Genomic DNA, 23,308 nt, shown 5'->3' with positions numbered 1-23,308 from the left:
AGGAGTATATATGTACTCTATTTCTAAAGTGTTAGAAACCTGTCTGCTTTTCAAGATTCCTACACAAAGAGTCAGACTCACAGGTATCTAAACCATGCTATAAATTATTTCCAAGAGCCACCCTGAGTATAAGCCCTGGAGCTAATATACCTAGCAGGGTGACAATGGCAAGTTACCATATACTGTCTGGCCTCAGTTTCTTCCTCTGTAAATGGAACCAAACCAGCCTACTTCTCTCATAAAGTTATTATAGGGATCAAATCATAAAATAAACAGGAATTATTTGTGACTCTAAAGCACTGTACAAATAGTAGTTATCACTCAAAGTTACAAGTGATATGGTCCTAGTAACCAGATTACCAGAACAGTAGTAAATTACTACTTCATATACCAAAGTAACACATAAAAAGTACACTTTACCAAACTCTGAATGAACCCCAAGTAGACAGTCTATCCAGTGGAATGGCCATGCCAACTTTAAGCTACTCCCTAACATCCCAAGCCAATAATAACAAAGATAAACTGGAAAAGATCATGGTTTGGAGAAGTGATGGGAAGTTACCTAGCCAAGGAATAGAGTAGTCAAGATTCAAACCCAAGAAATCTGACTACTCCCCAGTCCACACTGTTAACCACTACAGATGCTTATGAAAAGCATGGGGGCTAATTACAGACTGCATTAGCCAAAAAGAGGAAAAATCACCAATCCCTATGTTCATGTACTATTGATGGAAAGCCACATCTGACAACAGCAAGGCATTATCTAGCAAAGTTGAAGCATCCATATCCTATAACTCAGTAATTCCTCCCCAAGGGATATACTCTTGAGAAACTCAGGCATTTGTATACAAGACATACAACAATATTTACAGCAGCATTCTCTGCACACCCGTAAACCATAAAGAACCCACATGTCCATCAACAGAGGAATGAATAAACTGTAGAACATAAAATGAAAAAGGACAAGACGATGAGAGAACTACCGCGACATATGCAAATAAATCTCACAATCAAAGTGATAAACAAAAGGAGCAAATCCCAAAAGAATACACACACTATATTTACACTTGTATGTAAAGTTTAAGGTGGTACGGCAGAAACCGAAACCTCTATCTTAAAAGTCTGGATTACAAGTCACCTCTGGAGGGAAGGGACACCCGGGGATCTTATGGGTTATAGGCAGTGTTATGGTTCCTCTAACTGTAATTAAGTAACTTCCTTAATTCTAGCCCAAAGGTTTTCTCTAGAGCCTAGACAGATGGACTATTCAGTACATAAGGATACACACATAAATTTATATACCAATCCACAAACCAAGCATTTACAAAAACCAGGTACAGATGTTAAAGTAACAAATTTTTCAGTCAGTCAAATTCCTTTTTTCTTTATTTAATCAGAAAAATGGTCTACACTATAATATATGCAACATCTATCACCCTGTGTGATATGTGACACACTGAGAAACTTAAAAACAGTGTGTATAAAACTGCGCTGCCCAGACTGAAGGCAGAGAGCCTGACTGCAGTGGTACTACAACAGCAAAGCCCTTACTTTCAGACTAACTACCAATACTCAAAAGGTGACTCCCAGATAGTGACCAGGGAATGGGTGACACCCATCATGGCAGGGAAAATAGTGCTGAGGGTAAAGGAAGATAAGATCAATTTCAGCCACACTGAGTTTGAGGAGCCACAGTAAATTCTAAGTGTCTTTGTTCAATAAAAACGTGGATGCAGGAGCCTGGAGCTCAGGAGAGGTGCAGCTGGACCCAGAACTCAGGATGTCGTCAGGCTAAAAGTGGTTGCTGAAGTGTAGGACAGCCTCCAAGAAAATGCTTGAAGGGCAATCAGCCATTTTCATTTTTCTGAGTCCCAGTCTGCACACATGGTTAAAATCTGGCGGTAGGCCAGATGGTATTTCTAAATCCACTAAGTAGGAATTATATACTATCAATTCTGTTCTTTAGACTGAGTTTTAGGTAAATATAAAATAGCACATTACATATATTAAAGCTTAAAAGTAAATAACTTTACTATTTGTAGATAGATCCAACTGCCTGTGGCTAGATAAAAAGTGCTTCTCAAGGATAAAAATATCATTTAGAGCTGTCTAACATCAACAAGAATGCTAACTCTCTGAAAGAAGGGCTTATTGGTTAAGCAAATGTCAAGTTAACACAGAGTTACGCAGTCAGAATAAGGTATTAAAAAGCACATTGGAGACATTCGGGTTGTAAGAACTTTTGTTGATACTGCCACTGACTGTAAACATTAGAAAAAAGCAAAGAGAATTAGTTTTTACTTGGACAGAGTTCTATTTGTGCTTAACTTACAACAGAAAAGGGGTGTCTGAGTGTTCTGAAGGGCCTTAAAAAAATCTAAGACTTTTAGCAGAGTCCCAGTAAGTCTGTAAATGGGAAAATTTATTCATAAACTGCCAGAAGATCAATATAACAATGACTTGGCTGGGCACAGTGGCTCATGCCCATAATCCCAATACTTTAGGAGGCCAAGATGGGCGGATCACCTGAGGTCAGGAGTTCAACATCAGCCTGGCCAACATGGTGAAACCCCATCTCCAATAAAAATACAAAAATTAGCTGGTGTGGTGGCGGACACCTATAGTCCCAGCTACTCAGGAGGTTGAGGCAGGAGAATCACTTGAACCTGGGAGGCAGAGGTTGCAGTGAGTTGAGATAGAGCCACTGCACTCCAGCCTGGGTGACAAGAGTGAAACTTCATCTCGAATAAATAAATAAATAAAACTATGATTCACAAATTACATTTATCTAGAAAACTGATTGTAAATATTCCTAATATTAACTTAGTGTCGTATTTAATATCTGCCAATTATCACTTCTCTTTAACTACCCCTTCCTTCAAATCTAGATATAATACCAGTCATTCATGTTTAATTTCAAACCCCTAGAGGAAATTTAAAAAACACTTTCCCATCCATGTTTGTGGTGGCTTCATGTTTTATTCTGCTGTCTGTACATTGTTCACATGCATGTCTGTCATTGTGTCTATCTTCAACCTTAAAATCCCAGGGCACATGGACCAAAACCATCTGGACCTCTCCATAGCATAGAGTATTGATATGGTTTAGCTGTGTCCCCACCCAAATCTAATGCTGAATTGTAACCCCCAGTGCTGAGGGAGAGACCTGGTGGGAGGGGATTAGATCATGGGGCCAGATTTCTCCCCTGTTGTTCTCATGATAGTTCGTTCTCACAAGATCTGGTTGTTTAAAAGTGTGTAGCACGTCCCCCTTCACTCTCTCTCCTGCTGTCTTATGAAGATGTCCTTACTTCCCCTTTGCCTTCCACCATGATTATAAGTTTCCTGAGGCCTCCCCAGCCATGCTTCCTGTACAGCCTATGGAACCATGAGCCAATTAACCCTCTTTTCTTTATAAATTACCCAGTCTCAGGTGGTTCTTTATAGCAATGTGAGAACGGACTAATACAAGTACCAAGTAGCTATGAAAAAATTGTAACTAGTGATTTAACAAATAATATTGTGAGAAAAATGTTTTTCTAGTACAGTTACCTGAAGGCACACTTCATCAGATGTCCTCATTATAAATCACACATGATGGCTCATATTTAGAGATACCATGAACATCTAACATTTGTTCCTCACCTGCAAAGTACTTACCACAATGCCAATAAAAACGTTCCCCTTTTTTTTGTCCCTAACATTTTCGTTATTTTCAGAGATGCACAGAAGATAGCTGGTAGAAGCATCGGTCATTATCTCGTCAACATTTATAGCATCATCCAGCTTGATTAGGGGATTCACATTTAATAATAATTAAAGAAAAATAATTATTTTTATATGCTAAGTTCTAAATGCTAATATGCTAAATTTTCAATAATATTAACTATTTTCTCCTTTAAAATAATGGTTCACAGCCAGGCACAGTGGCTCACACCTATAATTCCAGTACTTTAGAAGGCCAAGGTGGTAGGATCACTTAAGGCCAGGAGTTTGAGACCACCCTGGGCAACATAACAAGATCCTATCTCTACAAAATAAAAATAAATAAATAAATAAATAATAAAGTGATGATTAATTTTACGCAGTACTTTCACTCTTTGCAAAAATCTTCTGTCCAGCATTCATTCTTCTGATTTATTTGGATTACAGTTGCATGCCTTATCTTTCCTAAAATATAAAGATCATGAAGACAGATAACCAGTATCTTCTCACTTCTAAAGGGCTTAGGAGAATACATCAGACTCTATGGAGGCCCAAATATCAACCCACTTCTTCACTTGGATGATGCTGAGACTTGAATACTTAACAATCCCATAATGCTTAATTCCACAATTCAAAGTGTAAATACACTAAAATAGTGTAAATTATTTTCCTCTTTTAATGTGCCTAAAGCTCCCAGAAATAGCAAGAAAATGTTTTAAAGACATGAGAAAGAAAACAGAAACATACATGTACATGTATAAAATGAGTCATTAACTAAATCTCAGGGATGAAAACTGATTTGGGGCAAAGTTTGGGCACATCTTTGGACATCAGGACATAGGAGCCATAAAAGCAGCAAAGGAAAAGCAGGGAGGGGGACTGTACTAGGAATGGGCTTCAAATAAGAGACTCAAGCTTAGGCAAAAGAAAAAACAAAAATACCACGTTCTTATAGCCTAATCAGCTTAGAACAACACAGAGCTGTAAATAGTTTTGAGTCCATTTTGAGTGACAGCTGTTCCTTATTGATGGTATTCATGGAACAAAACAGTCCTTAGAATTTAGGTAGAAGCTAAGCAGGTCGTTAAATAAGTAGATCTGTAATCAACCATAACAGAAATAATAAGTTCACAGAGTATCATTTAAGGCCTTCTTATACCTCCATTCTTTTATTATCAGAGAACTCACTGCACCCCATAGTAAATTTTTTAAATGCACCCTGATCTAATTTTAAATATTTTGGCTTTTGAAACTGACAGATTTCTATGATTTTCCTTTTGAAATTATTTGGCTTCAAATAACACAATGAATTTATGAATGACCATAAATTTAGGGGCAATCATTAAGCACACTAAAAAGTCTTCTAAATGAGAAACAATCCATTTTCAAAAGTATTAAAATTTTTGTGAAGTTAACAATTGATGAAGATGGCCTACCAATATATTTTATAAGGTTTAACTCTGTCTTAATTCTGACTTCAGCAGTTTTCTTCTCACATTTTGAATTTTTTTTTTTTTTTGAGAGTCTCACTCCTGTCACCCCGGCTGGAATGCAGTGGCCTGATCATAGCCCACTTCAGCCTTGACTTCCTAGGCTGACAAGATTGTCCCACCTCAGCCCCCCAAGTAGCTGGGACCACAGGCAAGTCCCAACATGCCTAGCTAATTTTTAATGTTTTTGGTAGAGATGGGATTTTGCCATGTTGCCCTGGCTGGTCTCAAACTCCTGGGCTCGAGCAATCTTCCCATCTCAGCCTCCCAAAGGGCTGGGATTACAGACATGAGCCACTATGCCTGGCTTCAATAGTTATTTCTTAGGTCTCACTTTGGAAAGACCCTGAAGAGCTTGTAGGCCCTAAGCACCTAACTACTACCCACAAATAAGCTAAGGAAGATATAATTTCAAACCAGTTACTAACCTGACATCATCTTTTACTAGCGTTCCTTGTTTTCTTGCTCTTCAAGTATGATGAACTTTCCTTTTACTATGACATTTGAAATGATGCTTGTTTCTAGCCACTAACAATCCTTCCCTCTTGAGGAGCACACCCAATCAAGGGTTTCCCATAATGCCTCTCAGCTCATTTAAAAAGTTCCCAAAGAACAACCAAAGGGAAAAAAAAAACAACCTGCCATCTTCAGATAAAGCCCTTGTACCATTTAAGAGGAAAATTCCCGTTCAAAAAGGATATCTTCCCCAATGAGTGTAGATTTTGTATAAAGGGCAGTCAATTTCCGAGAAAAGAGTGAACTTCTGTTGTCTCCAATGGCCTTTAATGCTGCAGTTTCAGTTTGCTTCACAACGCCCACCTTCAACAAAAATAAGAACTATTGATATAAAATGATAAAAAAAAATCACCTGTAAAAATTCATTTCAAAATGTTTAAAGGTCATTTCTGAAATGTTTAAAATAATCAGTCCACAATGTTCAGATGTAGGGCTTAAAGGAGTTGACGAGAGTGGATAAATCACTAAGAAAAACTATCATAGAGTTTAAAAATTTACCCTAAATATCTAACGATATGTTAAAAACTCATATATATATAATGCTAATAATTATGAAACACTTTCAGTTCTCTAAAATGCAAAATTCGAAACCAATTGCCTTCCTACCACCTTACAAAACACATTTGCACTCTGTGGAAGAGAATCTCAATTTCCTTTTCCCACAAGTTAAAGCCAAAGCTGACCTTATATCCTTTTGCCACCAGGCGGCGCACATGAACAAACAGTCTGTGAGTAGGTATACTTGCTGTCATAAAGTTGTGATCTAAATGGCAATAAATATTGAGCTCCCGGGCTGCAATCTAAAAAATGAAAAAAGAAAATATCAATACATTTATATTTTAATATTCCCTATGTGGGTCTGTTCACTTTGTTAAAAATTCATCAAGGTATAGATTTAGGATTTGTACACTTATCTAAATGTGTAGTATGTCAATAAAAAGTTTAAAAAACATTCCCTGTATAGAAGCCTATGGTTTAATGTATTTTGGGCAGTTCCAGTGGCCTAACTTCAATATCAACAGCTGTATCTATAAAAGACTCAGAAAAATATGACAGGTCTTATATGTCCTTAGAGCTTTCTCTACACAAAGACTACCCAATACAGGCATGAGACTGTAAAAGAGTAAGAATTTGCTACATGGCATGTGCAAATGACTGACACTTAGAAGACACTACAGAGTATGCAGAAATGATTAACCCATCTGGACAGAGAAATTGTTGAAAAAGTAAAAAGAGAAGCCCAGACTGGCTAATGATGAATGCCTGATAGAAACATAGAACCATGCAGCCCCATCTGATTCCCTGATTTCTTCTAGAAAGCACCATGGCTTAGATATTGCCCACTGGAGTCATGGAACTCGAATTCCAACATTCTCACTCCCTGACCTCACCCCATCTCTGAACTGTATTAGTCCCTCACAGAAGGGCAGGAAGACATCAGCCTTTATGGTGCTCAGGCCTGAATTTACCATTTAACCTACACAGTTTCTCTCCTTCACCTAGAAGATGCCAAACTACATATTTGTTTCTGCCCTCAGAAAACATGGTGACACTATTTCAGAGTCTAATTTAATGTCACAGAACACAGCATAATGCATCTGACTTAGGGAACACCGCTTGCCTGCCACAAAGGATTTAGGAAACTTGAAGAAAAATGTTGGCCAATTCTTTACTTCCCATCCACAGGGCACAGACATGCTACTTCATCACTCTCTGGTGTACAATCCAACCAGGTCTCAAACTATGGAATCATCACATGCATTCATGACTTCCAACAAAGGTGTCATCAGCAGTACTTTCCCTAAGCTTGCCCATGAAATGCTCAAATTTCACTTTCAACCTTCTTGACTAAGGCCTATAACAAATATTTAAACATTAACTACAATCCCAATTTTTTTTTTGAGACGGAGCCTTGCTGTGCCACCCAGGCTGGAGTGCAGTGGCGGAATTTCGGCTTACTGCAAACTCCGGCTCCCCAGTTCAAGCGATTCTCCTGCCTCAGCCTCCTGAGGAGCTGGGACTGAAGGCATACACCACCATGCCCGGCTAATACTTTTTATATTTTTAGTAGAGACAGGGTTTCACCATGTTGGCCAGGCTGGCCTCAAACTCCTGACCTCAAGTGATCCATCCATGTCACCCTTCCAAAGTGCTGGGATTACAAGTGTGAGCCACCACACCTGGCACAATCCCAATTTAGACTAAGACACCAAGATGACTGATACACAAAGAGATCTGTAAAACTTCAAACAACTTCTGGTGGTAGCTGGCAAAGTTCATGTGTTCTTCCACTGAGAACTAACTTCATTCCTGGTTATGAAAATTCCTAAATTAAGGGTAAACAGAGGAACTTCTATACATCTGAAAAGTTTTTTCTTGCTTGAGTCTTCATTAAAAAACATATTTACATGATTATGGTTCATTCACTAATTGACTCATCCAATAAACTTTGGATGGATAAAAAGTACTGGCCTAGTATCATGGAGAATAAGCGCTAGCATTCCAATAGAGACCCCTCACTTTTCCCCCACCAAGTCTGGTTCCCACCAGGTTTCTTGTGCTCACTTTTAGTTTTTACTTTAAATAACAGTATTTTTTTAAAGGTGATTAGTCAAATCAGCTTTTATATAAGGTTGGAAAATGAAACAAAAATACTGAAAAATATCTAAGGCTAGACAAGAAAAACAAAATAGTGCCTGAAAAAAACGACTCACCTCTGCATCTTCCCCAAAGAATCTATACTTATATCCACATTCCACACACAAAACTGCATCTTTGTGCTGCTGCTTCATTTCTATGTATTGTAATTCTAGCGGCGTATAGATGCTTTTGGACCGTTTGTTAGCTGGTTTAGAATCAGTTTTCTGTAAATTTTCATCACTTGTATTTGATGATCCAAAATGACTGAGATCAAAAAGTGTTGTGTCCTGGCAATCAAAAGATTTATAAAGTTTTAAAATATTAACCATAATAATAAGTTCCCAGAGACGGAAAATGCAAATCTGGCAAAAAGCTAACACTTGGTGAATCTAGGTTAAAAGTTTATAGAAGCACATTGTAGCATTCAGGCAAATTATCCATAGGTTACAAATATTTTCAAAGTAAAAGGTTAAAAAAATTATGAGCCCACTAAGCTCTCATATAATTTTTATGCAAATTTTGAAAGTCTAACTAGCTTAATGTTTTATACGTGTCTTTTTTAATTTGATTTCATTAACTCTTATTAACATTTCTTTTCTTTTTATTATTTATTCTCAGGTGTGTAATGCACAAAAAGCCAATGGGGGCAAATCTGGCTTTCTCTCAGGAGTAGGGCAAAACAACTCTGAGCAAAGCATGCCAACAGATCAAGCTGCACTTAACGTTTTATACTTCCAAGCACACTGTAAAAGACAGCACATTCTATGAATTCTTATTCCAAGAAAGAACCATGATTCTTTTGGTAAACAAACATGAGAAAGAACTGTTAAAAAAAAACATACAGCACAAGGCCACATTTTCAACATTAGTACTCCTACTATTCTTACCTTCTTGTGATGAACCATAATTAATTCCAATTCACAGCTTAGGGAAAATTACCTGCTTATTAGACTTAATTTAGAAAAATGGAAATGAGACAAATTTATAGGATAAATCCAACTTCTAATTAATTGCCACTCTGTCACTGCCAACTTCTAAAAATTTACCCAGCTCCCCTTACAATCAAAAATATAGCCTAAAAGTCTTGTGACCAAAAAGAAGAGGGAGGAGTAAAAGAGAAGAAAAATGGCCTACGAACGGGAACCCCAATTCAAAAGAAAACCCAGAAACATGTAAACTTTGTAGTTGCCAAATGTTTAAAACAATTCAGCTGCACCAGGACACAAGTAAAGATATTAACTTTTCAAAAAAAACCTCAACTTATTTGAATAGTGCAGTCCAGCAAACCTCCAAAGATCAGCAATAAGAAGACAGTAAGGTTTGGAGAGGTTGGCAAGAGAAATGCAGGTCATTATGATGGTGGTGCACATCTAGAGCAGTAGGAGAGGCGCAGCCAGGGCTGCGTGTTCCACAGAGCCAGCAGGAGCCAGGAATGGGTGGAAGCCTCAACCCCTTCTGCTACGGCAGGGCGAGAACCTTGTACTCCCTAGACACAGCTGTAGCTGGCCAGCCACAGCTGCAAACCTGGACATCTCTGGGCTCTTGAGGGCTAGCAGCAGTCAGGAGCCCCACCCTCTCGGTACAGTTGCAGCTGCCCAAGCTGCGGCTGTGGACCCAGGCATCTCTGCACTCTCAGGGACCCAGGAAGGGAACTTCCCTTCCCTCCGCAGGTTCAGAAGTACCTGCTCCCACTGCCTGGCCTCTCCCAGCTCCCAGAACCCACTCTGCTCTCAGAGCAAAGTTGAGGCCAAGCCCAGGATTGTTACAACCTGGCCAGGTGTGCACATGTTTAAGGCAGTGCTAACGTGTCAGCCCCCTGCTGCCTCGGCCCCCTCTGGACTTTGGGCACTGATGAGTACAGCAGGGAGGCTGAAGAGGGGGCTGAGGGCAGCTGAGGGCAGCTCAGAGCTGTCCTGCAGGTGCCCCTCATCACAAACAGCCTGGGTGCCATGGATTACAGCAGGAGGCAGATAGAGTCCTGGGCAGAAAGGGGCAGGTTGGGGTGAAGCCCCCCTTCAAGCCAGGAACAGCCTGAAGCCTGGGGGCCAGTCTGAAGAACCAGAATTAGAACTTAAGGTGCTTTTTATGGGCTTGCCCATGGCAGCGCATGAACCAAGCAGCACACACTTCCTCCTCTGAAACCCATACAAACCCCAAGACTCAGCCAAACTTGAAGAGACAAGCAGACAACCTTCCTGCAGAGAGAAGCTACCTGCTCCAGGGTCTCCTCTCTGTGGAAGGCTGAACACTTGTCAGGACACCCTGCCTGCAGAAAGGAGCTACCCACTGAAGGTCTCCCCTGAGATGTTCTGTCACTCAAGAAACCTCCTCTTTGCCTTGCTCACTCTCCACTTGTTCACATACTTCATTCTTCCTGGACACAGGACAAGAACTTGGGATCTACCGACTGGCAGGGCTAAAAAAGCTGTAACAAAAACAGGCTTGAAACACATCCCTTGCTTGCCACATTGCAGCAAGAAGAAGGAGAAAAGAGCTGTGGCCCTTCGGGAGCCTAGACCTAGGCGATCCCTGAGCCAGGTCTATGACACTCTCTCTGGGGCTGTGTAGTTCCTGGCATCTCCAAGCTTCTAGGTGCCACTACGTTCCCTGATGCCAGCCGTGGAAGCTACTTGCGGTATGCCTTGGTTCAGCCCTTATCCATCCTGGCACCTGGAGCTGCCTGCCCTACTAAAGCTGGCATGCCTGGCTGTGCACAGTGGCCAGACCCCGTGCTCACTCGCTCACACACCCCTCACCACTCTGCTCCTGGCTCACCCTTGGCAGCCATGAGATTCAAGCTAAAAGCCCAAGACGAGCACAGCCTGCCAGGCCGAATGGGCAGAACAAGCCCACTTGGCCCAAGTAAAAACTCAGGCAAAGGCCCCACTAGTCACAGAGGTTTACAGGTGGCGAAGTGACACCCCAAGCATCGCATAACAATTACCCTAGACCTGAGAATGCATTTGCTTTTAATGTTGATGAGTTTACTATTTTGTTACTGTAATTTTTTTTTTTTTTTGTCCCCCAGGTTGGAGTGCAGTGGCGCAATCTCAGCTCATTGTAACCTCTGCCTCCCGGGTTCCAGTGATTCTCCTGCCTCAGACTCCTGAGTAGCTGGGACTACAGGGACATGCCACCACACTCAGCTAATTTTTGTATTTTTAGTAGAAACAGGGTTTCACTATGTTGACCAGGCTGGTCTTGAACTCCCGACCTCATGATCTGCCTGCTTCAGCCTCCCAAGTGCTGAGATTACAGGCGTGAGCCACCATGCCCAGCCAGAAAATACATTTCTTATATTTTAAAAGCTTATTCTTACTTTATACTTCATTCATTTAGGAAAGAGATAAGCTTCCAAAAAAAAGTTTTATCCTTACAGGATGCTAACAATTAAATCAATCTAAATTTTTTAATATTAAATAACCTTTTTTTAACTTTCATTTTAAGTTCAAAGGTATATGTGCAGGTTTCTTACACAGGTAAACTTGTGTCATGAGGTTTGTTGTACAGATTAACACCTGGGTGACAAAATAAGCAACTTTAAAAAAAATGCTTTGGGTGGAAATACTTATCAGATACATTACATTCTATTTCATATTCCCAGAGACAATATGCTGAACTCAATTTAACCTTGTTTGGACAATTCAGAGTGATCAGAATGTATTTCAAAACCTGTTGAGAGTTACAGTGTTGCTGGCCCCACCCTAATGGTCCTGGACCATGGGGCATTTATGTTCATTCAGTGGCTCTTTGCCATTCATCCATGTCTTTCCATGCCATCAAATGACTTATCACTTGTAATAATAGCATTGCTTCTAGGTGCCCCCTCTATCTGGTAACTTCTAATTTCCTGTGATGTGGAAATGCCAAATTGGTCATTCTATGTATAAAGCAGTAATGGATACACTCTTCTAAGACCCTGGTGTAAATGCTCCCAACAATAAAGTGAGCTTTAATGGATAAACTTTATGACTTTTATGCTTAATAACCATTATACTCAGGTGAACTGCTTCTAAGTATTAAAGGAGACTAAAAACAAAAACACCTTTTTTTCCTGATGATCTAAGATAAGTCAACCAGTATTAGCCTGTCTGAGGGAGGAGTTCATGGATCTGGACTTTGTGGGAAAGGTGTGAACTCTTGAAAATTATAAGAAAAATTTTGTTGGCTTGAGAATTTTTCTGAGGAAAAAGGCCAACAGCTTTCATTAGAATTTCAATTACTCAAATATATGTAAATACACACACATATATACATATATAGAACCATTTCTCTAATTCCATGGTTGTCAACCATGACTACAAATTAAAATGGTCATTTTTCCTTTAGTCCTACCTCCTCTGGAGGTTAAGGTGGGAGGACTGCTTGAGCCCAGGAGCTTGAGACTACAGTGAACTGTAATCACACCACTGCACTCTAGCCTGGGCAATAGAGTGAGACCCCATCTACAAAAATAAAATATAAAATAAATGCAAGCTTTTAAAAAATATCCATGCCCATTTCTCAGTGAAAACCAATTAAATTAGATTCTGAGAAAAGGTTCTTACATTTGAATTTACTTTCTATCTTTCAAGCTTTCAACTAAAACCTCAAAACATCTAAGTTGCCCATCATGATTTTCCAGGGTTATCATGGAAACTCTAAGAAGGACTGTAAGAAACTGTGCTTGTATTAATCATCAGTAAAGAATCCCTCCAAGTCAAGGGCTCCTGATCCAGGCAGTACCTCAGAATTATCTGGAAGACTTTTGCTTTCTTCTCAGACAAACCAATTAATCCCTCCCAAAACACAGTAAATCAGACTCTCCAGGGATGCAAAAAACTAAACTAAAACACAAAAGCTCCCTCAGCTGATTCAGAACATCATCCAACTTTAGGAACCACTGCCATGAATGACCATGATTTGCTTTCTGCATGTCAAAATTGTATTCATTCTTCAAGACCCATCTCAAATTTACCAGAGAACCTGACAGTATCTCAGAGCCCACTATTCTAGGTAACAGGATACTCATCTATAGCAGTTACATACCTTTGTATTAATTTGACATTTCGAATCTTTAGAAGAAACCGCATTCTTTGCACGTAGAAGACTGATATCATCAAAATCAGTACATTTGGGCAGAACTGCAAATCTCTCCTGCAGAGATTCTGTCTGGACTCTATTTTGAGGAGGGGCAGAATCGCAGCAGAATTCTTTCAATTTTTCCAGAGACTTTAAAACATTCCTTGTCCTCAGACACTTCTTCGGCTCTTAGGTAGCAAATAAGAAGAAAATAGAACAAAAGTTTTTTGGTCTCATTATGTCAATTCATAACCAGCATGGAGTTTTTTAAAGAGGTTGATTCCCACTAAAGCAACAAACCTAACTATAATGTGATTAAAAAAAAAAAAAAAAGAAAGGAACACTGTGTTTCAGGTAAAGATGGCATATAAAACACAGATCTAATTTCAGTCATTCCTGAAACCTCATTAGTAAAGCTTTTTTCTTTTTCTTTCTTTTTCCTTTTTTATTCTCTGCCCATAAGGACAGAGAAAAAGAGGAGAGGTAACAATTGCAAATGAGACGTCTAAAGCTAGAAAGGAAAACAAATGAACAATAACCAATTGAGCACACCTGAAAGCTAAATCCTAAGTCAGTAATTAGGAAAACCAAGAACCAACTCTACTTACAACACAAAATGCTGAAAAGAGTCAGGAATTAGGGTACCAGTCACTCTGGAAAAGGAATAAAGGGAGGTTCTAAAATAAAGAGGATTGGTTCAAAGCAATTTGTTCCCTAAACCCCTGCCACACTCCAAGCTCAAAGATAACTGTCCGCCTCAGCTGCCAACTGGAGATTTCTTCCCTGGAAAGGCAAAACAAGTCCAGTTGATGGAGTACTGTAAATAACCCAGAAGGATGATAGAAACATAGGCACGTTGTATGCTGAGATCCACAGCACGGCCTCTCCAGAACCCAGACAGCCAGAGCACTTCTCTCCAGGCAGAAGCTGGGAAGGCTATTGACTGGAAAATCTAACTAGCTTAAGGAGAAAGACTTGACATCCACATCAGGGGTTCACCAAGAAAACCAAATCACCATACTCAGATGCATCATCACTTTGCCCATGATGTGCTTTCTGCATATGAAAATTGTATTCATTCTTCAAGACTCATCTCAAATCTACCTTTTCCATAAAACCTGCTAATTTTCCCAGCTTAAAATCATCTTTTCTTTCTCTGTGTTCCTTTAACAAGATCACATCTCCCTGTGGCACTCATTACAGTCTGCCAATTGGCAGTTTTTCGTAAGCAAGCAATCCATAAAAGAAGGGAAACTATCATTTTCTGGATCCCTACCATGTACTATAACACATTACTTCACCATTTAGAGCAATACTATTAGGTTGGTGCTACTGAATACAAAGGAACTGGGACTGCCCACATTTATCACCTCTCACCTTCCCTACTAAAGCAAAACACTCTGAGGGCAAGAGTTGTGTTTTGTTCATTTCTAAAAGCTCAAATTTTTCCCTATTTATATTTAAACCTCTTCACAGGCTTTCATTATGTCTCCTGTAAATTTTCTAGCTACAAAAATGTAAATTTGACTCTTTTCTCAAATGCATATTCACCTTGTTTACTATTATTCTCTTTTTCGAAATGTGTATTTTTATCACTCTTCAAATGTATACTATAAGTGTGTATCTTACATAAAGACTTCCCTCCTACAGTCATAACAACAAAAAAAAAAACCTTTGCCTGGAATGGAGGTGGGGTAAAGATCTTGGAGTTGTATTTGTCAGGAAAAAAAAATATTGTGAAAGTTGATCATATGAATTGGGTCATTCTTGTCATACTCAATTAAAACAGAGTAGAGAGGCCAGGGGAAAAAGCATTGAGAGTATATATCATTGCTCCAAAAATGTAATTCTCTGCAAGCCTATCTGCTAAAACTGCCTATTGTAACCTGAAACCAATTTTACCCAACAGCTGCTAAAATAACCTGCTGTGACTCTAAGATTAGTTTTACCTCTTGCAGTCATTCACCAATCAGTTTGCCAGTTCCTCCAAATTTTCCTAGTACCAATGAACCTTCTTTCAAAACAAAACATTTTCTTTTTCTTTCTTTTTTTTTTTTTGAGACAGAGTCTCACTCTGTCACCCAAGCTGGAGTGCATGCCATCAAGGTTTACTGCAATCTTGATGTACCAGGCTCAAAAGATCCTCCCACCTCATCTTCCTTAGTAGCTAGGACTACAGGCAAGTGCCACCATGCCCAACTAATTTTAAAAGTTTTTATATAGATGGGGTCTCCCTATGTTGGCCAGGCTGGTCTCCAGCTCCTGAGCTCAAACAATCCTCCTGCTTTGGCCTCCCAAAATGTTGGGAGTACAGGCGTGAGCCACTGATCCTGGCTCATTTCTCCTGTTTAATAAAACCTCCAATTTTTTCTTTGTCCTTCAAACATACCAAAGACCACCTGGTATGTGTGTATGTCCCAAACTGCAACTCCTGCATCCCAAATAAAAAAATTTTTTTTTTTTTTTTTTTTTGAGACAGAGTCTCACTGTCGCCCAGCCTAGAATGCAATGGCGCAATCTCATCTCAATGCAACCTCTGCCTCGTGGGTTCAAATGATTCTCCTGCCTCAGCCTCCTGAGTAGCTGGGATTACAGGCATGTGCCACCACACTTGGCTAATTTTTATATTTTTAGTAGAGGTGGGGTTTCACCATGTTGGCCAGGCTGGTCTCAAACTCCTGAACTCAGGTGATCAGCCCGCCTCCGCCTCCCAAAGTGCTGGGATTAAAGGCATGAGCCACCGCACCTGGCCCCTAATCAAATATTTGAAATTTAGAGATTTCTCTCTATATTTTATTTGATAGTATTTAAAACAAAAGTGTTAAAAACAGAGATGAAATAATCAGGGACTCTTACGGCTAGCAGATGCTACTGGTTGAATAATAAATACTTAGTCACTTCCTAAAACTTACTACAGTCATCAATGACAGTCTTGCATCACTTAATGATGGGCATATGTTAAAAAGAATGTGTCATTAGGTGACTTCATCATCGTGTGCACAGCAGAGAGTATGCTTACACATACCTAGATGGTATAGCCTCCTACACACCTAGGTTGTATGGTATAGTTTATTGTTCCCAGGCAACCTGGACAGCATGTTACTGTACTGAATACTGGAGACAACTGTAACACAATGGCAAGTATCTGTGTATCTAAACATATTTAAACATAGAAATAGTACAGTAAAAATACCTAGTATAATCTTACAAGATTCATGTTATAGAGGTGGTCCCTCACTGACTGTCGTTAGGCAGCATATGACTGTATTATATTCTTCATGTTACTAATGTCTACTGTCTCTGTATCCTGGAAACACAATATAATGGTTTGCTACTGCTACTATGCATCTCTTTCCACCTCTAAAAAAGTCAAGCCTTAGGCATGTGACTAAAGTAGCCCTAGAGTAAGAGCACTATAGACCTTCTCTACTGAAGTTTAAAAACAATCCTTAAAAAGATAAAGGTCATTCAAAGGAATTTAACTGCTTGCCAGAACAGAGTCCAACACTCCAAAGAAATATAAACTCCAGCAGGAGACAACACAGAATTCAACATACCCATGATACAACTAATTAGTTGCTAGACATGCAAAAGTAGGAAAAATCTGTCCAGGGATGCATACCCAGAAATCATAGAGATGATGCAATCAATTAGCATATAAGAACAAGAAAATACAATTTATAAATATGCTCTAAATAATCAAGAATGTAAAGGAAAACATGAGCAAAACGAGGAGCAAAAGGATTTCTTTTTAATGACCTTACTGAGATAAAATTCATATAGAGAACTGGAAGATATTTTAAAAGAACAAAAGAGAACTGCTAGAGATGAAATATGCAATATGGGAAATAAACATTTTATTGAATGAGATTTACAGCAGATTAGACATAGCAGAAGAAAATACCACTGAAGTTGAAAACACAGCAGTAGAATCTATCCAAAATGAAGTACCAAGAGAAATAAGCCTGGAAAACAAATGAAAAGGCCCTCAATGACTTAAGAGATAATATCAAGTAATTAACATCCCTGTAAGAAACTGTTAGAGAGAGACACAAGGGAAAGACAGAAAAAAAAAAGTGAGACAGTTAACAACCAAAAAAGTTTCCCACATTTAATAAGACCTATAAACCCATAGACTCAAGAAGCTTTAAATGAGCTCTAAACAGGATAAAAATAAATGAAGAAATAAATAAAAAGTAAAAACCAGACAAAGACGGACATGTGTGGTAGCTCACGCCTGTAGTCCCAGCACTTTGGGAGGCTGAGGCAGGCGGATCATGAGGTCAGGAGTTCAAGACCAGCCTGGTCAACATGGTGAAACCCCGTCTCTACTAAAAATACAAAAATTACCCAGGCATGGTGGCGAGTACCTGTAATTCCAGCTACTCTGGAGACGGAGGCAGGAGAACTGCTTAAACTTAGTGGGGCAGAGGTTGCAGTGAGCTGAGATCGCGCCACTGCACTCCAGCCTGGGTGACAGAGCAAGACTCCACCTCAAAAAATAAAAACAGAAAAGGTCCATCAAAATCAAATACGTGTTCCTGCAGATTATATGGAGCAAAAAAAAATCAAACATGAAAACGAGTGATTAAGATAAAAATCTTAAAAGCAACCAGAGAAAAAGACATATTAGGGAAATCAACCCTCTATAATTAAAAACAAAAAACCTTGATAAAGGCTAAGAATCTCTGAAAAAATACAATGACTCTTCTAAATAGAACTTTTCTAATATATACTTACCTTGTTTACTATGACTTCCTTTGTGCTAAAAATGTATTTTTGAATCTTTTCCAATGTGATATGGTTTAACTGTGCTCTGACCCAAATCTCAACTTGAATTTTATCTCCCAGAATTCCCACATGTTGTGGGAAGAACACAATGGTAGGTAACTGAATCATGGGGGTCGGTCTTTCCCGTGCTATTCCCATGATAGTGAGTAAGTCTCAGATCTGATGGGTTTATCAGGGATTTCCGCTTTTGCTTCTTCCTCATTTTCTCTTGCCACCGCCACATGTAAGAAGTACCTTTCAACAAACTTGCAGGTTCTGCAAGTGTATCCCAGAACATAAAGTAAAATTGAAAAAACAAAAAACAAAGAAGTGCCTTTTGCCTCTTGCCATGATTGTAAGGCCTCCCCAGACATGTGAAACTATAAGTCCAATTAAACCTTTTCTTCTTCCCAGTCTCTAGTATGTCTTTATCAGCAGCGTGAAAACGGACTAATACACAATGCGTATTTTACTTTGTTTATTATTATTCCCTTGGTTTTCAAAATATGTACTTAGCTGGCTTTTCAAATGTATCTAAGTTTGCTTGTGTATAAAGTCCTTTCCCTGTGGATCCCAGGTATGAAAAAGAACTTGTTAATTGCAGAGTTAAGAACTGAGGTGCATATATAAAATGGAACACTACCCAGAAATAAAAAGGAATGAATGCATTATAGAGTAGGCAAAATGACAGAGACAGAAAGCTGAATAGCAGGCGCCAGGGGTTGGGGGAAGGGGGTTACAGGGAGTTAGTGTTTCATGGGTAGAGTGACAGGATTGCAAGATTAAATGAGTTCCTGAGATGGACAGTGGTGATGGTGGCATAACAATATAAATGTACTAAATAGCCCTGAGCTATATACTTAAAAAATGTCTAAGATGATACATTTTATATTATGTATATTTAACCAAAATAAAGAATTTTTTTAGAAAAGGGAATGAAGTACTGATACATGCTACAACATGGATGAGCCTTGAAAACTTACAGTAAGTGAAAGAAACCAGACACCAAAGGCCACATATTATATGACTCCATTTATGTGAAATGTTCAGAATAAGTAAATCTACACAGAAAGTAGATTAGTGGTTACCTAGGGCTGGGGAGTGCTGGGGGAGAACAGGCAGTAGCTGTTAATGGGCATAGGGTTTCTTTTGGAATGATGAAAATATTCTAAAATTGACTTTGATGATGGTTGCACAACCGACATATTGGTTGAGAACTGTATTGTATGACTTGTATGAGAACTGTTTTTATCTTTTTTTTTTTTTTTAAGACAGAGTCTCACTCTGTCAACAAGCTTAGAGTATAGTGGCATAATCTCAGCTCACTGCAAGCTCCACCTCCCGGGCTCAAGCGATTCTCCTGCCTCAGGCTCCCAAGTAGCTGGGATTACAGGTACCAGACACCATGCCCAGCTAATTTTTTGTATTTTTAGTAGAGACAGGGTTTCACCATGCTGGCCAGGATGGTCTCAAACTCCTGATCTTAGGTGATCCGCCTGCCTCAGCCTCCCAAAGTGCTGAGATTACAGGCATGAGCCACCATGCCCGGGCCCAAGAACTATGTCTTAATAATTGTTATTATTATTAAAAAAAAAATAAAAATAAAAATAAAAAAAAAAACAACTTGCCAGGTATGACGGCTCAGGCATGAAGTTCCAGCTACTGAGGGACTGAGGCAGGAAGGTGGCTTGGGACCAGAATTTGAGACCAGCCTGGTCAACAGAGCAAAATCCTGTCTCTAACATATATATATACATTTTTTAAAATTAGCCAGTCATAGTGGCATGTGCTTGTGGTCCTTGCTACTTAGGAAGCTGAGGCGGAAGGATGGCTTGAGCCCAGGAGTTTGGGGCTACATGAGCTATGATCCTACCACTACATTCCAGCCTGGATGATGGAGGGACACCTGTCTCTAAAAAATAAAATAAACTGAGGTGGAACAGTCACCCAGCTTCTGACTAGTGGATGATCCTCTCCCTTTTTCGTTAGTGGCATATTTAACAAGTGGCAAAGGTCCTATTTTAAAATATGCCAAGTGTGTTGTCTTATTTCAACATTCTATCTCAGCTGTCCTATGTGGTCTTGGTTAAGTTACTTAACTGTGATAATCTTCAATTCTCTTTGTCTATCACCTACTTCTTCCTCTATAAAAACGGACAACAGGCCAAGCACGGTGTCTCCTGTCTGTAATCCAAGCACTTTGGGAGGCCAAAGCGGGTGGATCACCTGAGGCCAGGAGTTCGAGACCAGCCCACCCAACATGGCAAAATCCTGTCTCTACCAAAAATATAAAAATTAGCCAGGTGTGGTGGTACACACCTGTAATCCCAGCTACTCAGGAGGCTGAGGCAGGAGAATCACTTGAGCCCAGGAGGTGGAGTTTACAGTGAGGCAAGACTGCGCCAGTTCACTTCAGCCTGGGCAACAGAGCAAGACCCTGTCTCAAAAAAAGAAAAAGAGGACAACAAGCATTCTTAGGAAGAAGAAATGAGCTACAAAAAGTCTCTAGAATAATAGCAGGCTTTTAAAAAATCATAGATATTCGGCCGGGCGCGGTGGCTCACGCCTGTAATCCCAGCACTTTGGGAGGCCGAGGCGGGTGGATCACGAGGTCAAGAGATCGAGACCATCCTGGTCAACATGGTGAAACCCCGTCTCTACTAAAGGTACAAAAAATTAGCTGGGCACGGTGGTGCATGCCTGTAATCCCAGCTACTCAGGAAGCTGAGGCAGGAGAATTGCCTGAACCCAGGAGGCGGAGGTTGCGGTGAGCCGAGATTGCGCCATTGCACTCCAGTCTGGGTAACAAGAGCGAAACTCTGTCTCAAAAAAAAAAAAAAAAAAAAAACATAGATATTCATTCAGTGTTTGTAGACCTCAAAAATGGGTCTCTGCAAAGTAATGAAGCAATGAAAGGTAGGCAGTCCCAGAAATGTAACATTAACACATGGCAAATTCTCTCAAGTCATGCCTCCTTGCATGCTTCCTCCAGAAAAGAAAAGTTTTAGATTTACTTTTTTCCTTAGCCATACGTCTCCATTCCTGTAGTTATTTCATACTAAAGCTTTCATGTTGACCATGAATCCAAATTTTACCTTTTATGGAAGGATTAATATTTTACATATAGCTCCATTGGACAGATACCTCTACTGAACTGGGACTTTTTTTTCCTTCTTTCTCATTCTCTTTACCCAATTTCCTTGGGAATAATGAATATGGATTTCATTATCACAAATTCTCTGATATGAAAAACTAGAGAAAACTCTGCTCAACTGTCTATATGCAACACCACCTCTAGATATCCAGGAACTCAGGAATTCAGGCATGCTTTTTGTTTGTTTGTTTTTTGTTTTGGTTTGGTTTTTGACACAGAATCTCATGCTGTTGCCCAGGCTAGAATGCAGTGGCACAATCTAGGCTTACTGCAACCTCCGCCTCCCAGGCTCAAGTGATTCTCCTGCCTCAGCCTCCCGAGTAGCTGGGATTATAGGCAACCACCACCACGCCCAGCTAATTTTTATAGAGACAGGATTTCACCATGTTGGTCAAGCTGGTCTTGAACTCCTGATCTCAGGTGATCCGCCTGCCTTGGCCTCTCAAACTGCTGAGATTGCAGGCATGAGCCACGGCACCCAGCCTAAGCATACTGTTTTTATTCAATGCCTTTTACATACACAAAGAGCAGCTCCAAGCAAAAAAAAAGGCGGGGAGAGTAGATCTACATGTCCTGATATTGAAAATTGTTCAAAATGTTCTATTAAGTGGAAAAAGATAGTAGTAAATTAGTATAGAATATAATATAATCTGTAAAATATAATTATTTAAACTACTTTGTGGGCTTATGAGTATGCACATATACACATGTATAAATTTTAAAATCTGGAAGTATATACAGAACACCAATTAGCAGTGGGCCTTACTGAAAGGAAGGGATTATGGGGTCTATCACTGCCTACCTTCCAAATTTCTGTACTGTTTGAAATTTCTGTAGCATGAATGTTTTATAAACAGGACAAAAATAGCTAGAAGGAATAAAAGAAAAAGTTGGGAGAACTAGAGGTAAATTGCAGAATTCTAGCTCTACCATCCCCTTAATCTCCTATACACATAACCATCACCTATAGCTGGCCACTCTGCTCAGGCACAAAAGGGACCTTTCTCCACAAAGAAAAAAGACTCAACTCCAACAGGCTCTTCTGCCCTCTGGAGAATTGAAGAATACCAGAGCCATGACTGAAGAGAAAAAAGAATCCCCCACAACTCACCAGAGTTGCCAGATATTCCCAGATCACTTCCTCCTTCTTTTTCTTGGACTTTCTTTACTTTCTTTTTAACAGGCCCATCATTTTCCAATGGTCTCTTCCTACTTCTGTCAATTTCTGTAGTCTATATCAGGAAGGGTAGAAAATGATGTGTTATCTCCATTCTGAGAAGGCTTGATGTATGTGAAGTAATTTAAACCTTACATCTGAATGACAAACTCCTTGCCATCCACTCTTCATAGAATCCCCTACTTTTAGCCTATGGGAAAAAGCCTATGGGTGAACTGTTTTGAACACCATCATAAGACAAGGTAGAGTCTGATGACTGAAGTCAGGAGCCTCAGCAACTCAAGCCCTGATAGAATTAATTGAAATCAAGGCTGGTTACCTGTCTTGACTCAATAATCAGCCTTCAGCTTTCTCTAATTATAAAACTTGAATCACCCTACTTACATATGTTAAATAAAATATTTCTCAAACAAATAAAAACCTGAAGAAAAATGGAATGTATAGGAGGAAAAGCAAACAAATAAAATACTTCTAAGAAATAAACAGCTATGTAGCAAAGGCACAATTAGAGAGGAAAAGATAGGTAATAAAAGAACAGTATCATTTTTGACATGTTCGTTCCAATTTAAGTGTTTCCTGTTTAAATGGTTTATGTTCATCACTAAAGATGTGACAAGATTATGAACTTTTTTTGGCAGAAAACCTGCCAAAAGCATATGTAAATCCTTCACCAACTACCCTCTAAATGGCGGATGCAAAATTTTGGTGAATTCATGGAAATGTAGGTCAACCTAAAAAAAAACAAAAAAAAACAGAAGAGGAGTAATCACTTTAAGGGAGAAATATACAAGAAGGG

The 23,308-nt window shown here is 39.5% G+C and overlaps 1 protein-coding gene across 1 annotated transcript in view; it reads right to left on the bottom strand.

Annotated features, from left to right (window-relative positions):
• The window catches only part of MSH3 (mutS homolog 3), a 228,702-nt gene that overhangs the window by 204,417 nt on the left and 977 nt on the right, over nt 1-23,308 (bottom strand). The window contains exons 2-7 of the mRNA XM_064376090.1: nt 22,447-22,567; nt 13,379-13,599; nt 8,425-8,637; nt 6,394-6,510; nt 5,896-6,013; nt 3,660-3,805 (exon numbers count right to left, since the gene is read on the bottom strand). Of these exons, the coding sequence (XP_064232160.1) occupies nt 3,660-3,805; nt 5,896-6,013; nt 6,394-6,510; nt 8,425-8,637; nt 13,379-13,599; nt 22,447-22,567 (936 nt within the window). The remainder of the gene's footprint in view (nt 1-3,659; nt 3,806-5,895; nt 6,014-6,393; nt 6,511-8,424; nt 8,638-13,378; nt 13,600-22,446; nt 22,568-23,308) is intronic.

This window comes from Aotus nancymaae, unplaced genomic scaffold, assembly GCF_030222135.1.
Source record: "Aotus nancymaae isolate 86718 unplaced genomic scaffold, 86718_ANA_hifiasm-v0.15.2.pri h1tg000014l, whole genome shotgun sequence".
Classification (NCBI taxonomy): domain Eukaryota; kingdom Metazoa; phylum Chordata; class Mammalia; order Primates; family Aotidae; genus Aotus; species Aotus nancymaae.
The sequence above is the reverse complement of the archived record's forward strand: the minus strand, read 5'-3'. Positions and strand labels throughout refer to the sequence as shown.